The sequence below is a fragment of the Lampetra fluviatilis genome, chromosome 29 (assembly GCF_964198595.1).
Source record: "Lampetra fluviatilis chromosome 29, kcLamFluv1.1, whole genome shotgun sequence".
Taxonomy (NCBI): Eukaryota; Metazoa; Chordata; class Hyperoartia; order Petromyzontiformes; family Petromyzontidae; genus Lampetra; species Lampetra fluviatilis.
Window position 1 is genome coordinate 5,825,875 of NC_136303.1, and position 16,215 is coordinate 5,842,089.

The 16,215-nt window shown below is 41.5% G+C and overlaps 1 protein-coding gene across 1 annotated transcript in view; it reads right to left on the minus strand.

Annotated features, from left to right (window-relative positions):
• LOC144942888 (cell adhesion molecule DSCAM-like) overlaps positions 1–16,215 on the minus strand; it is a 196,714-nt gene that overhangs the window by 47,237 nt on the left and 133,262 nt on the right. The window contains 6 exon segments of the mRNA XM_078869889.1: positions 5,029–5,175; positions 8,352–8,598; positions 11,844–11,914; positions 13,001–13,168; positions 14,069–14,197; positions 15,739–15,835. Of these exon segments, the coding sequence (XP_078726015.1) occupies positions 5,029–5,175; positions 8,352–8,598; positions 11,844–11,914; positions 13,001–13,168; positions 14,069–14,197; positions 15,739–15,835 (859 nt within the window).

A 16,215-nucleotide genomic window follows, 5' to 3' on the forward strand; every position in this document is an offset into this window, starting at 1 on the left:
TTTCCTTCAAAATATTTTGGTTATTAATGATGATGATGATAGAGACGAAAGTTATGATGACCAAAATAACAATGATGATAACAATGATGATTGTGACCACTATGACAACGATAATCCACATCATTCCGAGTGGGGTTGCAGGGTATATGTTGGGGGCAGATTCTCATTTAATTTCACAAATGTCACACAGGGCGTACACGCTGCCCCAGTTTCACAAGTGTAGTGACATCGAATTTGTGACTGCGTAGCATAGCGCTGGCTGCTGGCAGGGAAGGGGATCTGCAGCTTGTAGCAGCCCTGACTGACAGCAGGCCACGTGATAGACCCGAGAGGGATCTAGGGGAAAGGTTACGGAAGGGACACGTCGAGAGCCAGCTAGAGGTTCCAGAAGGGGGGCGTGGCCGGGCCGGAGCAAGGCCACGCTAAAAGGATAAAAGGGGACCCGAGCGGGAGCTCGGGGCTGTCGTTTGGAGTGGGATCCCCGTTGTCGTCATTGCTGTTGAAGATCGTCGCCTTCATCGCTGTCGTCTCCACTTGATAATAGCGCTGCTAAACGTAGTTGGCTGTCCTAGCTCAGCGCCGTCAGTGTCAGACGGTGAGCGTTGTGTGCAGGCTGGCAACCAGTGTAGAGTTGCGTATAAGCGAGAGACAGAGAGTGTGTAACAGTGTACGGTGTGTATTGTATAAAGTGTACAAAGTGTGCTTGGTGTTTAATGAAAGATTTGCCTCCAAGAAGTTACGTCTCCAAATCAGTCACTACACAAGTAAAGGGGAGTCCACATCGCTTTGTTGTAGAAATACAAAAATCCGTTTCAATCAATTGTTAAACGGAAAAATGAATACATGAATACAAACATATTTGCTCATAAAAAGTGTGAGCAAGCGTGAAAATTCCCCTGGCAAAATAGGATGACTTAATAAATAAACAACACCACGAATACGCAGAGAAAGGTACAGACAGAAAGAAGCAAAATCCAAACATAAATACACAATTTCATATGCACACATTCATAATATATAAAACCATATATTTTTTTCATACAAAATACATACTAATTTAAATCCAGCATGGTCCACTACGTTGATATGTGAAACATTCCACCGCTATTTAAATATACATACATTTAGGATAATTAATGGATGTGACGTGGTTTTTTTTCCCTTTCAAGTTTATAATCCTGTTCAGAAATTGGTCGTGGTTATGTTAATAATGCAAAATTAGTGTGTGGCCCCCTTGCACTGCTCATCTATCACAAACTGAAGCTCTTCATTATACAAAGCCACTGCCCGTGAACTTTTGCTGCCAAGAATATCCATTTGAATGTACAGCTCTGTGTTCGCTGCTTTGCGTGGCCATCAATATTTAATTATCTCTATGCCATTACGCTGCCTCGATACATTTGCCTGATAAAAATGGATGCAGCACATCAAGGCACATCCAGTCGTCCGAAATTAACTGAATTATTCAATCTTCATCCAATTCACTGCACGTACAGACCACCGGGTTTATTTTTAGTGTTACACATGGAGTAAGGACGAGAATTAATAATTCGCCGCAGTGGAAATAATAGCGAGCAGTAAATTACCCTCACTGTATCAGATAAATGTTATAGTGTTTTGGAATTCTTTGTAAAGAGGCAGAGGGGGAGAAGAAAAAAACCAAAACCACATTGTGTATAAACTGAGAAATTGGTTTTTCAAAAGCATTATGTGTCACAATGGGTTATTTTCCCTGGGCGGTAGTAGAAATGCCTAGTAATTCATTATTATTGTTATTAGTTGTTTCTTCGCCCTCTCATCTGCCTGCCATTTCTTGTTACCTTGAAGAGGTAAAGCAAACTGTAACATTCATGACCTTTGAGCGTACGGTATTTTAGCGTCCGAATTCATTACGCACTGATTTCAAGCCGGTAACATCTGAACAAAGTCTGGTGACGAATGTTTGCGTTGTTATTGGACATTTCACGTGCGAGGCTATGCGCTTCCCATATACATTTTAAAAGGAGCACATGAACAAACTAACATGTATTATCCGTAAGAATAGCAGTCTTTTTGAATTTACAAGCTTGCTCTACTGTGTAGCAAATAAAAAAAACACATCTAACTGCAGTGTTTATGTTAATCTTTTAAAGGTTTATTTTAATCCAACACCATTCAGTGTCTAAATAGCAAGAACCTTCACCGTCGCTTTATAAAACATATTCTGTACAACGTATCGTGTCATGTAATTAAAAACAAGCACGGGAAGCGAAATAATTAAATTATCAAGGAATTACATAAACATTAGCATCATAAATAACCTTTGTCAGCACACATCCTAATAACTTTCTGAAAATATTTTTTTTTATCTGAGTATTATTCACAAAGTTACTTCGTAATCACTACTTTTATTGTCTATAATGAGATCACCCTTAATATCTCTGATCTTGTCACATCTCTCTCTAGATGTACGTTGTGTTGATTAGCGCCTGGATAGATCATCACTGGGGCTTGCCAGGTGCTGTAGGTGTGGGGCTGTGACATAGACAAGAGATGGCAGTGCTGAGAATCACCCTATCCCCTAATATGCATAGGATTCTAATGGGAATTCCAGTTTCCTCTCACATGCCAAACATGCATCTATAGCGTTTGTCAAACATCCCAATGCAGGACAATATCGCTAAAGTATCTTGACGCACAGTGAGGTTTCCTTGAGTAAATAATTGGCATTACGGTACTGCTACGAATAACACTATCATTGAATTTATTTTATACCTACGTGACTTTACCGAAAGAACCAAAGAGTATACTATAATGATAGTGTAATATTTGCAATATTTTTACATCTAAAAATGGGTTCACACTCATTTTAATTTTCCTTCTTGGTACCTAACACAATGTTCTTCCTGACAAGCGGGCAGTATGGCGCAAATCACGGCGTGAGCACACCCCGATGCAATCGGGCCACATTCAAGTGCCAGCACAGATAAAGGTTGTCCCATTCAAGAAGTGAAAACAGTCGGTTCTTTTTGGAAAGGAGGCGTGAACTATGCACATCGGCGCGGAGACACGTTTTCACCGCTTCCATTTGCGCAAACTCTTTTTCGCACACTCATATTTCCTTAAGAAGTGCCGGCAGCCAAATCTGTTTCACTTGCATACAGCGTAAGGCACGGGGGTACCAAACTTTTTGGCATCGAATGCCAGATTGCTACACTCGTAGAACCTTGAGCCACAGAGCTTCAAATGAAGAGTAAATATCTCTCGATTTAAAGCTTTCGTGACTGCAGGGATTCATCTTCTTGGTTCTTTCGGTAAAGTCACGTAGAAGGGAAATAATAAAATAATAAAAATAAAACATGATAAAATAATTCTCACGACGTTTCGGCCACAACGCAAGCAGCCGTCCTCAGGAAGGGCGCCTTGACAAAGGAATTTGCCTCTGTTGATATGCAAATTCCTTTGTCAAGGCGCTCTCCCCCCTCTAACTCAGCTTAAATATACGCTGCCAAGCTTGGTGTTGTTCATTCAGACGCTGTCTTTCTGACAGACCTGTTATTCACCTAAGGACGGCTGCTTGCGTTGTGGCCGAAACGTCGTGAGAATTGTATTTTATTATATAAATTTATTATTATTTTATTATTTCCCTTCTACGTGACTTTACCGAAAGAACCAAGAAGGAGAGTAAATATCTCATAAACAAATAAAAACGGACAAAGAAGTCTAATGTATTTAGAACATCTATAAAAAGAGAGATAGCAGAGAGAGTCAAAATAAAGCTATGAATGAGATATAGGAGAGGTAAACGTAAGGGATAGAAAATATAACAGCTAGGAGATATATTCAGAAGAGATATGACAAATTGAAGTGACAGATGGATGTGTAAGACATGAGGGTACAGCACTTACACGCGCTGACGTCTAACACCGCCACCCATCGCACATCATCTGAATGGCCGTTCAGTCTAAGATAGTTTACTTCACAGTTTCACACTTGCGTGATATAATTAACTCCATTCATTTAATGTTGACGTTGTGGTGGACTGTATTAATAGTAAGTTTGAGAGCGATGCTGCAGGTTGGATAAGACGAGTCGGTGGGTGGATCAGAACCGCAGGCTCTAGTTGGGTGTCCCTGGTATAAGGCAACCATTTCACTGTGTAACAAAAAACAATAATTTGTTCCTGGGTAGTAAGTGTTATTTCCAAATTGCTTATGCCTCAAAAAGTATAGAAAACGGCTATTATTCCCCCACAAACTTTGCTTTTGTGACCAGGACAGTGATATTTTGAAATGTATCTATTTTCAATGAGAAAACGCGGTGTGCATTTGTGTCATTTCTTCACATAAAGTCCTGGTCACAAAAGCAAAGTTTGTGGGGAATAATAGCCATTTTCGATGCTTTTTAGGCATAAGCAATTAAAAAAATAACACTACCCAGGGACAAAAATCGTGTTACATAGTGATATATATCAATAATATTCTTCTGTCTGTCTGTTTTTTCCAGATCAAAATTCATACTTATTTTTGTAGCACATCTTCCAAAATTGACCGTTGAATTATCTAATGTAAATAAATAATAACATTGAATCCAGTTTTAACCTTTTGCATCTCATCAGCAAATTCAGGCTGCTGAACCGCCAAATGTAATTGGCAAAAACACTCCCTCAAAACAATGGGACCCTGTCTCGTGCCGAGACAGCTTTTTCATGCTTTCATGTAAACTTATTCTTTCCAGTTGAGCTTAGTTGAAAACAGCTGCTTACATTCAGTATCCCATTACCTTAAATTATAATGAAGTGAACAAAGAAGTGTGCTTCCGTACGAAAAAAAAATCTGTTTATGAGAAGTAAGAAATGTTATAGAGGTAATGTTCTGAGGCATAGCATGTCATTATCAAGATGCATTCAGTTAGAATGTTGAAGATAAACACTGGATAATTTCATCCCAACTGGCGGCACATTTTATGGGACGGATAGCTCGGTTACTCGCTCTGTTTGCCATCATTCGCGGTTGTTTTTTTTTTATACGCCACGATGTCACGACTTACCTCCGTCGGGAAGAACGGGATAGTAAATGACTCGATATCCCTGCAGGAGGCCGTTGTGCGCGTCACGGGGCGGAGGCGACCACGACAGGGAGATGGCGTCAGCCGATATGGAGGCGGCTTGAATGTTTGCGGGAGGTTTGCTTGGCACTGCAAAAAAAACCAAGTCAGTTACCAGCGGCCCCCCCCACTCCGTTTGATCAGTCAGGTGTCGCGACTAGCGAACCGTGGGCGCTACGTGTGAAATCAAAGGTTTAATTGTACAAACGCACATCACAGGCCCTACATGCAAAAAGCGATCATGTACATTATCTGCGGTTCGACCGATTCATCTTTTTTAATGGAACTATTTCACGTGCCAAACTGAGGAGAGATGTTATTCTTTATTTCCGATTTGCACGTAACCTTTGGTGTTATGACTTAAAAGCGAGTGGAAATGTGCCGTATGCAAAAACTAAATAATCATATTTTAAAAACCTAACTTTGAATCAATCAACGGCAAAAGAATAGTCCCAGTGAGAATGACACATGCATGGCACTTCATATTTACTAAAACAAGGAGTTATCTCCACGATCCACCACATTTATAGAATAGAAAATATTAGTTCAGAAAATATGGAGAACATCAACAAATGTGTGAAAATCAATGAGGTGGACAAACTGAAGGTCGGTGGACAAGCTATAGGAGTTGTATTCATCCATAAACACAAACAAATCAGGTCATGTGAGGGATGTTCATTAGAGCATCGAGCATGATGCCTATAATAGGAAATGAGCTCAGAAATTATATGCAGCACTTTAGTTAATAATTGTCAGTAAAGGCAATGTGGACAGAAAAAACACGTAGAAAAAATTGGTTACAATAATACACGGAAGGAAATTCAGCTTCGTCATTTCATAAGAAATGTTTCGCCAAAGAAACTATATTTTGTCTTACCATAATGCATCTATTATTGTACACGTTTTTAAATTGGGCTCGAACAACCTTATTTTATCATACAAATCAAAAATATTGACTCTTCAACCATGGAATAAAAACCTAAGCATCTTCCCACAATTTGGGACTATTCCATTTGACGGGCTTACATTCATTTACGAGGCAACGAATGTGAAAATAATCATCAATTTACCCTCCTTGAATTGCTTCCTGCTGTGAATATCCGTCTCCTGTGACTCTCCCCCGTTACCCATTCATGTAACAACAGAAACTCAAGATGTACTGTTTTGCATTTTGTCTGCGAAGAAGCTGCACGCATTTTTCAATCTAATTTTGCGAGCGAATTTTGCTGAAGGGAGAGGGAATGGAATGGGGGCAGAGGGAGGGGGGGGGGATGTGGGGTGAGGATGAGCAAGGAGTAGCTGCCCTCCCTTGCACGTGAAGGGGAGTGCCAGATAACGTGAGCCTCTCTCAGCCACAGTCCCCCAGCAAATGATTCTGGCCAATACCCCTCGAGCTGTGACCCAACATCAATAACATCCCTCTGCATTCGCAAACCAAATGTTCAAACTCTGAAGTTGTCGGTTGCGCGGCGCGCACAGGCGTGTCAAACGGTGCATCGATTCAGCAGTGAAAATTGCACTCTTAGCCTTGCAATCCACGCACCGAATTGCCCGTGCGTGCTGTCGTCATGATACATTATGCAAATTGTATGCTACTTATATTCTCACTTTCCATTGATTGAGGCCATTGTCATAAATTAGGCTGTACTCGTGAAATAAAAAAGGTGAAACAATGCGAATGGGATGGTAACAATTTGACAATAGATTGTTTTGATCGAATCGCGATTAGGAACTGGAATAGTTCATCGAATCAAAAGGGCACTGGGTGGAGAAAGGGAAGGGATCCTGCCATGCCTAGTGCATACCGACTGTGACTGCCAGCTTCTGAATCATTTGGCAAAACAAAAACATTGTGAAAAACAAGAAACTACACCCTAAGACTGTAAAACTCCTTCTTACACTTGATAACATTCAGTTGTAAGATGGGTGATCCTTAGCATTGCCTTTTTAAACTTTTCCAATTATATCCCATTATGTGCCCTTGTAGGTATAGAGCAGTGATATGAACGATGTCTAATCCATAGTTACATATTAGTTTGAACGAGAGACAGAATTTGGCATCATGTAGACACTACTTTGCTCGAACCTGTGTAACCGACATGATCACAGGCTGTGCCTTAAGCTGAGATCACAGCTGAAAGCTGTAACGGCCCAGGCTGCCAGAGGCTGAACCTCAATGTACTTGATCTTGAAGTAGTGGTTTTCAGTCCAATCTTCCAATATTCCTGCCACACACAGTGTTGCGGTACTGGTGGTCTCGTGCAAATTCCCGCAACTAATGAATATGAATGTGAGTGAAATCGGGGGCCCTCTTGGAAAACGTAGAGCAATAATTCGGCCACGGTTTTCAATTGCTATCTCAACCAAACTCCCCGATTCTCCCGTGAATAAATGATCAGAAGCCCATAAACACGACCGGCAACACATTTGCGTTGATGGATGCGCCTTTGTGGCATCGATTAAATAGCCGACACCCAATGTAAATGATGTACAATGCAATGAATAACAAATAAACCCGTTGCTAGAAATACTCTCCCAATCAAGCTCCAACGGTGACTCGGAGATCTGTGGTTGCTTCCAATGTCAACTCGACCCCATTAGCTGTTGTCCTGTGTTACGAGACCAAAAGTAGACAGTGTGTCCATGATGAAGTTAGCAGGTAGATGGAAATTCTGCAAATCCACCCTCCAATTATCTGCTCTTCCAATAATCCACCATCACCCCCCCCCCCCCCCCAAATTGATACGTGGAAAATACTATTATCTACACAAAGATTCGTTCTATTAACCATGCACACAAAAGGGGTTACCTGGGTTACCTGCAGAGGCCCCTTTTTGCAGTGTCAGAAGTGCCAGAAGCGTGCGTTCGTGTGTGGTTGCCCACAAAGTTTTACTTTGAAGTTCCATTCATTCCTCAAAACATCTTGCCCCACGGTGGCGATATTTTAACTAGGATGCAGAAGGTCGTGGGTTCGATCCCGACCCTGATGCCTGTATATTTGGAGTTTGCATGTTCTTCCTGTAGTCTCGTGGATTTTTCTCCAGGTCCTCTGATATTTCCCTCCAAATATAAAACCAACACGCGTTTAGAGTATTTGGCTGCTATACATTTCCACATACAGGATAACGAAGTTGAGCTATCCTTTGTGGCCAGGTCGTTTCTGAACAAGAACTATGTTGCTCAGTGGACTTTACCTGGTAAAAAAAGAAAATTACAAAAAAATATTTAATTTAAAAGTTGATGGTCCGCGCAGGCGAGATTCTCACCGTCCTCCAGCGTGGCGGCGTAGGCCTCGGAGGAGGATGGGCCGCTGCCGGCCAGGTTGAAGGCCTGCACCATCACGGCGTAGCGCGTGAACTTCTTGAGGTGATGCAGCAGGCAAGACTCGCGCTCGCCCGTGCTCTCCAGCCGCACGATGTTGAACTGCGACAAGGCACCACTGCCCGGTTCAGCCTCGCGGTAGCCGATCTGGTAGCCCCGGATGACACCGTTGCGTAGGTGCCCATGCGGCACCTGAGCGAAGACGGCAGGTGGGGCAGAGGCAAATATATGCGCAGTGAGAATACTCAATCAGAATCAGAATATTAATTTTTACTGGAGAAATCCGATGAGCTATATTTATGTATGTTGAGCTTCTTTCACACCGTACGTAGCCAACCACGCTGATCGGAGGTGCAGGGGAAGGACAAGAAACTAAACACAAAATAGGAGATCTAAGGAAATGAATTTTCAATCGAGATTTTAAAGTGCAAAGCTCCAGTGGCTTCCTAATATCGGAAGGAATTGCGTTCCAGATGGCCGCAAAAGCGCATCTAAAAGCGAGCGATGCAGTGGCTGTCTTTGTTCGATGGCCAGCCAAAATCCGCTGCGAGGATGACCGGGCGGGTCAGAAAGATACAACAACAAACAATACAAACACAATAGGAGTGCAACGTATAGGAAAGGTCAGCAAATCACGCAAATTTTTATTTTATTTTACCAGGCAAAGCTCACTGAGCTATTAGTTTATTTTTCAGAAGCAACCTGGCCACAAATGATCGTTCAACAAAGTGGCTTATCATGTGGAAATGCATTGCAGCCAAACAATCTAAATAATCACTCGCATGGATGTGGATCTCTATGGCAACACATACTCAGACTAGCTCTCGTATTTTCTCAGATCATTGAACCGTTCTGTCATTGCTGAAATTCTGAGCTTGAACGTGGGCAACCTCTCTGTGATTATTACACCAGGTTATCAAGCGTAGGCAGTTGATGGTCTCAGCCAATCTTTTTTATTGTTTTTGTTACGTTTCCCCAGGTTTTTCCCGGTCTGTGCCTTCAGCAGAGTAGAGACAAAGTATCCATTTGCAGCGTTTGCAGAGTAGAGCACTGCAACCCTCTGTGTTAGAGAACGGCCCACAGAAGTGAATATGATAGAGCTACCTCTGAAATCCCTTCAAGTGACCTTTGATCCATACACTAAGGGGAAGCACTTTCCCGCAGACCATGCCACATGAAAGCAATATTAGTCCCTGACAGTAAAATAAAAATATATGCTTTATTCTCAGAGCCAGAATACAGCCAAATTAAACGCAGATACAAAATTAAAGGTGAGCGTTTTTTGTTTGTTTGTTACTACAGTCATTTGGCTGAGACCATAAACTCAATATATTTGAGAACCCTGCTTGATCACGAGTGGCTGCCTAACCCCGGCCCTCGGATAACAGTGGCGTTAGCTCAGTCTTCCGACTTGTGAGCCACACAGCCACCTCTGGTCTCTGCCACTCTTGAATAAATGCACGACAAATAATACAGTTTTTAGGTTTTCGTTTTTCTTGCACGCTGAACTTCCTTTAGCCACATTTTAATGGCTAAAATACACGAATATGCGGAGAAGCAGAACGAGATTATTTAAAAGAGTGTGCAGAGGTCCATATTAATGAAGTGACTTAATGAGGGTATGCGGTGTCATCCATCGGAGCTGTTCCCTGACGTGATTTAATTCTCTACCAAGGGAAGGCATAATTTACCTCATTAACTTACTCCATATAGCAATATGGATATAATTAGCTATAGTATTATTAAATGCATGCCATTTTTATTATAGTCAGTGTTCGGAATAGCACAGTTTTTGTTGTGTGTGTGTAATATTAACGGTGTTTATTCATATCTCTATTATTAATCAGTTGTGCGTGTCACCAAAAAGTCAACGACAAGCAGGGTGTGGTGACGTCACAGCTTGCGTAACGTCTCAACATCGGGCAGATAGACTTACGCGATTATTATTATGCTTTAATTTGAAATGCTGTTTCATATTTAGATCATGTCCATAAATTTAAGAAGCCATGAGTCACCGACACTACATATTCTCATGGTTGAGCGTTATCACCCCTTTGCTCAAACTAAGACACCGTTAGGATTGCTGGCATAAACTGATCACAACAGAAACTCAGAAAGCCAGCAATATGAGTGGCATTGCCTGCATTATACCTGAATAAAATATCTTCATGTGTTTCTCACGTTCACAGACTTGGTGTCCTGACGGTAGTTGCATGGTGGCACGATCGAGCATCATAAATGTGACCCATCACAGTCAAACTTAGAGCTGTTCATCGTACAGATTCCAGTGGGCATTGATTCTTTAGAGAATTCATGACAGCATTTAGGCACTTCCCCCCCCCCCTCTATGTTTTACTTCTCCTGCAGGGGTACCAGAGCTTTGGAAGACACCATGGTTGTAGAGTTTATTGAAATGATTCTAGATTTGAAGCTTTCGTGACTGCAAGGATTCATATTCTTGGGTTTTTTCGGTGAAGTCACGTAGGTAAAAAATAAAAATTAATACAAGTAAAATAAAAATAAAATAAAAATCACGACGTTTCGGAGGCAACACAAGCTTCCGTCTTCAGGTGAAACCGTCACAGCACGATTGCTGTATCAAGGAAATGAGCAAGCGTGCTGTGACAGTTACACCTGAAGACGGAAGCTTGTGTTGCCTCCGAAACGTCGTGATTTTTATTTTATTTTTTATTTTACTTTTATTAATTTTTATTTTTATTTTTTACCTACGTGAATTTTCCGAAAAAACCCAAGAATATTTATTGAAATGGTTTATTTAAACGTGCAGTTTGAACAAGTTTACATTACACTGTGATCCGTGATGTGTTTGTGCTGGTGTCAACCCCCTTTCATTTCCTCTTGTGTGTACCTGAATCGTTTTGTGAATCGAATACTTTTGAAGAGAAACAATTATGATTGTAACGTGTCATTATCGTATGCTACTTTACATAAGCAGAACACAAATATGTTATATCAATTGCAAAGATCGATGGAAATTGAAGATGGATTGAAGTGCTGTAACATATCCAATATAAGTTACGTAAATGATATGGAGCAAGACGAGAAATTAATTTAGAGTTATATTTATAGAATAATCAGAAATCAATTAAAAAGTACACAATAAATTAACCTTATACATTTTAAAAAGCAATGGCTTTCATGATGATTTAACAACGATTATACCCACCAACAAAGCAAACAAGCTTTCCTAATATAGACACGTACACACGTCAAATGAAGATGATAAATTAGATGTGGAAACATCGTGGAACTGTTGTGACATGACATTACACATAGGCTGTAAATACGACCCCAGATTTATTGGCATTTGTTGATATTTGCCAGCGCCATTTGTAGATGTAACATTATGGATTCACAAACTATTCAGACTTCACAATCGTCGAACGTAGCTAATGAGGTGAAACATGAAACATTACCTTCCATGTGACACGAATGCTCTGCGAAGATTGAGGCTCCAATATGACTTCTAAAGGAGGTCCATCTGGGGCTGTGGCAGTGATATGAAAAGTAAATAAACATGTTATAGGCCAGACCAATGAAGCTTGCAGAAGAGATATACATAGCATGCTCGCTAGTCAACTGGGAGGTTATTTTCTGAGCGAGGGTAAGGAGTCCGATATGGCTGTGAGGAATATTCAGTAGTGCCCCATGAATGATGAGTTAATGTTCCGTACACTGACTCAGAGCTACAAATTAGTATTTTGAGCTCTACATTAGCGTGGAGAGATGAACAAATCGGGCGCTTCCCACACAACAGACATACACACAATATAATTCATGCACATGCACATACATACCTACATGCAAACGCACTCAAGCGATGAACATGCTGCCCAACTAGGTTTCTTAAAATATGTTCAAGTAACGTAAATATACATTTGGCTATTAGTCATTCTGTTAGCAACAACCATTGGGATATAAATTGGAATGCTTTTTCATTTTGCAACAGTACTTGTGCACCTGAGACCAGTGTGCTTTTTGTTAAAGGATTGACAACATACAGGGGAAAAAAATGATGTCTGCCTTTCACAGATTGTTAAATTGTGCCATCTAAATTGGAACACTGGGTTAGTGGAATTGTATGTACTTGATAAGCATGTCATTCCCATCATTTCAACCAAAGTGTTTTTTTTTGGGCCAGTGTCTCGATGGGACACAAGGGGATTCAACTGCATACTAATATTGGTACACGTGGGTTTTGCAAGTGCCAGGCAACGCATGCTGTGGCGTCCAGTCTAGGCAGTCTCCATTAAAGATGGGTTTGAATTTGAATTAAATAATATTTAATATTTTCAGATTATTTAGGGCAAATTTAGATTTTATTTCTTCAGATTTAAGGATCATTTATGCTATGCACTCTCGCCAAATGTCCGTGTGCTAACATCAGTGATGTCGTCCAATGCCATACATGGCACAATTTTTTGGTGCCATATACGTCATGATGTTGATGCCACTTCGGAAAAAATATCCAGAAAGTCCAAAATGTCGTATTTATTTTCGCTTTTTAGATTAATCTCCAAATCTGGAGCACATCCCTAACCCTCTGTGACTACCATAAGAAGAGAGTTAGTACCGGCTTCTTGTGTGGTGATGGGAAGATCCTTGCTGGGCTCACTCGCGCCGATGCGGTTCTTGGCATACACACGGAAGACGTAGTGTGTGGCGGGATGGAGGTCAATGATGGTCGCTTGGTTGATGGTGGACGAAATGTCCTTGGTTCTCTGCTTCTGTTCCCAAGTTTCTGGTTATAAGCAAGATATCACTCACCATCATCATCATTGTCGTCGTCTTTATTGGCATCATGATCATACGTTTACCTGAGGTCATGACAGTGTTGAAACGAGCATATTGTATGAACACTTGCATAAATAATTGCGTTCTTATATTAATTAAAATGACATCACTGTTTTATGAATTTTCAAAATGTATAAGGATGGGTGCATTTAATTATATATCTATATCACGTATTTATATAAATGTATGCAAAGTTCATCTTACTCTGAGCTCTGTTTTGCCATGGAGAAATTCCTTTGGCTTATTTATATTCTCTATATTTAATATATTAGAAATTCCCAAACACCATTGCATTAATTACAATAGTGATACATTCATATGGCCAAGTTATCCACAATGCAGGCCTTCGAGTAAGCTGATCATGTCACAGGCATGCCTTGTCAGTGGAATGGTGTATATTCAGTGTGTTCGTACATTTTCAACCACGGGTTAACGGCACAAGGAATCTATGCAATTCATTATTTCGAAAAGAGCTCGCAAAATCAGTTTGTGATTTCCATTGTGCCCAATAGCATCAAATTAATTACTTAAGGTCAAAATTGTATGTCGTGCCTGATGTGACACACGAGCAGATCCTAACAAAGAACAAAACTATCAATTTTAACAGTGTTGACACAGGGGGAAATGTATACGTAATGGACTCCTCCATGTTTTTTTGTTAAGGCCGGTTTGCCAGCAATGGTTTTAAGAGCATTTATTTTGGAGAATTGAGCGTTACATGGGGGGTGATGAATGACTTCAACCTGCCCGCTCCAACTCTGGGCCTCCACCTTTCCGCTACAGCTGTCACCGACCTGCCTTAAATCAGTGCAAAATGCCACTTATGAAACACCCAGCAGGCATTCACCTGATCTGTTCTTGTACTCAATGTCAAAGGCGGTGATTGGACTGTTGCCGTCAAAACCGCTGGTCCATCGCAAGGTGATGGTGCGAGCGTTCACCTCCCTCACCTCCACCTCTGGGGGGTCCGGGGGCTCTGATGAACATGAAATCACAACATGAACAGCTGTTACACACGGTGGCCTCATTTCCCAACATCAAGCGGCGTCCCATTGCTTGGGGGACGGCAGGTGGGGGGAAGAGCGGTGGGGCGGGTGGCGGGTGTGAAGGTTGGGGAAGGTAGGGACATTTTTTTTTTAAACACCTTAGATTGTATTCACATTTCTGCAGCCTTACAAATGTGGCCTTTGATGGTTAATCACAGTGTGGTATCTGCATTGCATTAAAAAACCACGCTCTGTTATAGAATGTGATATGCAATTGCAATGCTTTCACTGCTCTGAGTCTATATTTAGTTCCACTGCAAAGAAGGCATTCCGCCATCGGTGTGGGAGATGTCAGTGCATCAGTAGGCAAGAGACAAGATGATGGTGAGTAAATCTGGCATCAGAAATCGGAATTAGAGATGAGAATGCCGACCTTCTTCTTGGTTCTATTCGGTAAAGTCACGTAGAATGGAAATAATAAAATAATAAAATTAAACATAATAAAATAATTCTCACGACGTTTCGGCCACAACGCAAGCAGCCGTCCTCAGGTGAAGAACAGGTCTGTCGAGAAGACAGAGTCATTCAGACTCTGTCAGAGACATTCAGACTCTGTCTTCTCGACAGACCTGTTCTTCACCTGAGGACGGCTGCTTGCGTTGTGGCCGAAACTTCGTGAGAATTATTTTATTATGTTTAATTTTATTATTTTATTATTTCCATTCTACGTGACTTTACCGAAAGAACCAATAAGATGAATCCCTGCAGTCACGAAAGCTTTAAATCGAAATTTAATGCCGACCTTAACGCCATAACATTCCTCAAGACCTTTTTTTAGGAGGGTCCTGCGTCATTTATGAGTGTTTGGCATGTGGAAAGGGTGCCAGGGAACCTTGGAGAAAACCAACAAAGTGAGGAGACAGCACTTGAAGCTCTGCAATCAAAGATGCAAGCCACGGATAGATCCAATATATTGAACCATCAGTGGGTTCGACCCATTGCTGTACTCCCTTATCATGGCCACCTTGCAGTCCTTTGCTTATACCACTTGGCATGAATTTATGATTTTTTACCGAGGCACTAACCTGGCTCAAGCCTGCTTATCTCTGAGTTCTGAAGATATTGGGTGAATTCAGTGTCAATATGATTGGAAGCATTTATAGAACCTGGCACCCACAAGAGTCATGGTGATTCACTATGGAGTAGCAAGCATTTAGAAGTGAAATACATCCACAAATCTCGCTGTGGACATTCATACCATGTGATGTCAACATTCATTTTTATTGGAAAGCACAACGTGTTAAACAAAACGTTGCGCCTGAAAGACACACATCGGAATAAGCGAGTCAGAAACGCAACGTAAAATACCCTCGGCAAATTATATTACCCGGCGACGCATGGTCAATCGTTACAGAGTGCACACAAAATATACGTGCCGCGCGTGCGTGAGGGATAACTACACTCCCGACGCGCATGAGTAAATCTGCACAAGGACACGTGGTGGGGGGGGGGGGATGCTACATTAACTCACCTTGCACGGTGAGCTGGATGAGCCCTCTGTCCTCGCCGTAAGAGTTGATGGCATGGCACGTGAAGAAGCCGGAATCTCCGCGTACCGTGGGCAGTATCTACAGCACAGGGAGCGACGAGGCAACAACCCCAGGTCGCCATTGGTAAAAAGGCACTGCATTATTTGTTGGTTCTTTCGGTAAAGTCACGTAGAAGGGAAATAATAAAATAATACAAATAAAACATAATAAAATAATTCTCACGACGTTTCGGCCACAACGCAAGCAGCCGTCCTCAGGTGAAGAACAGGTCTGTCGGGGAGACAGCGTCTGAATGAACAGGTATGTCGGAAAGACAGTCGGAAAGACAGACCTGTTCATTCAGACGCTGTCTTTCCGACAGACCTGTTCTTCACCTGAGGACGGCTGCTTGCGTTGTGGCCGAAACGTCGTGAGAATTGTATTTAATTATGTTTTATTTTTATTATTTTATAATTTCC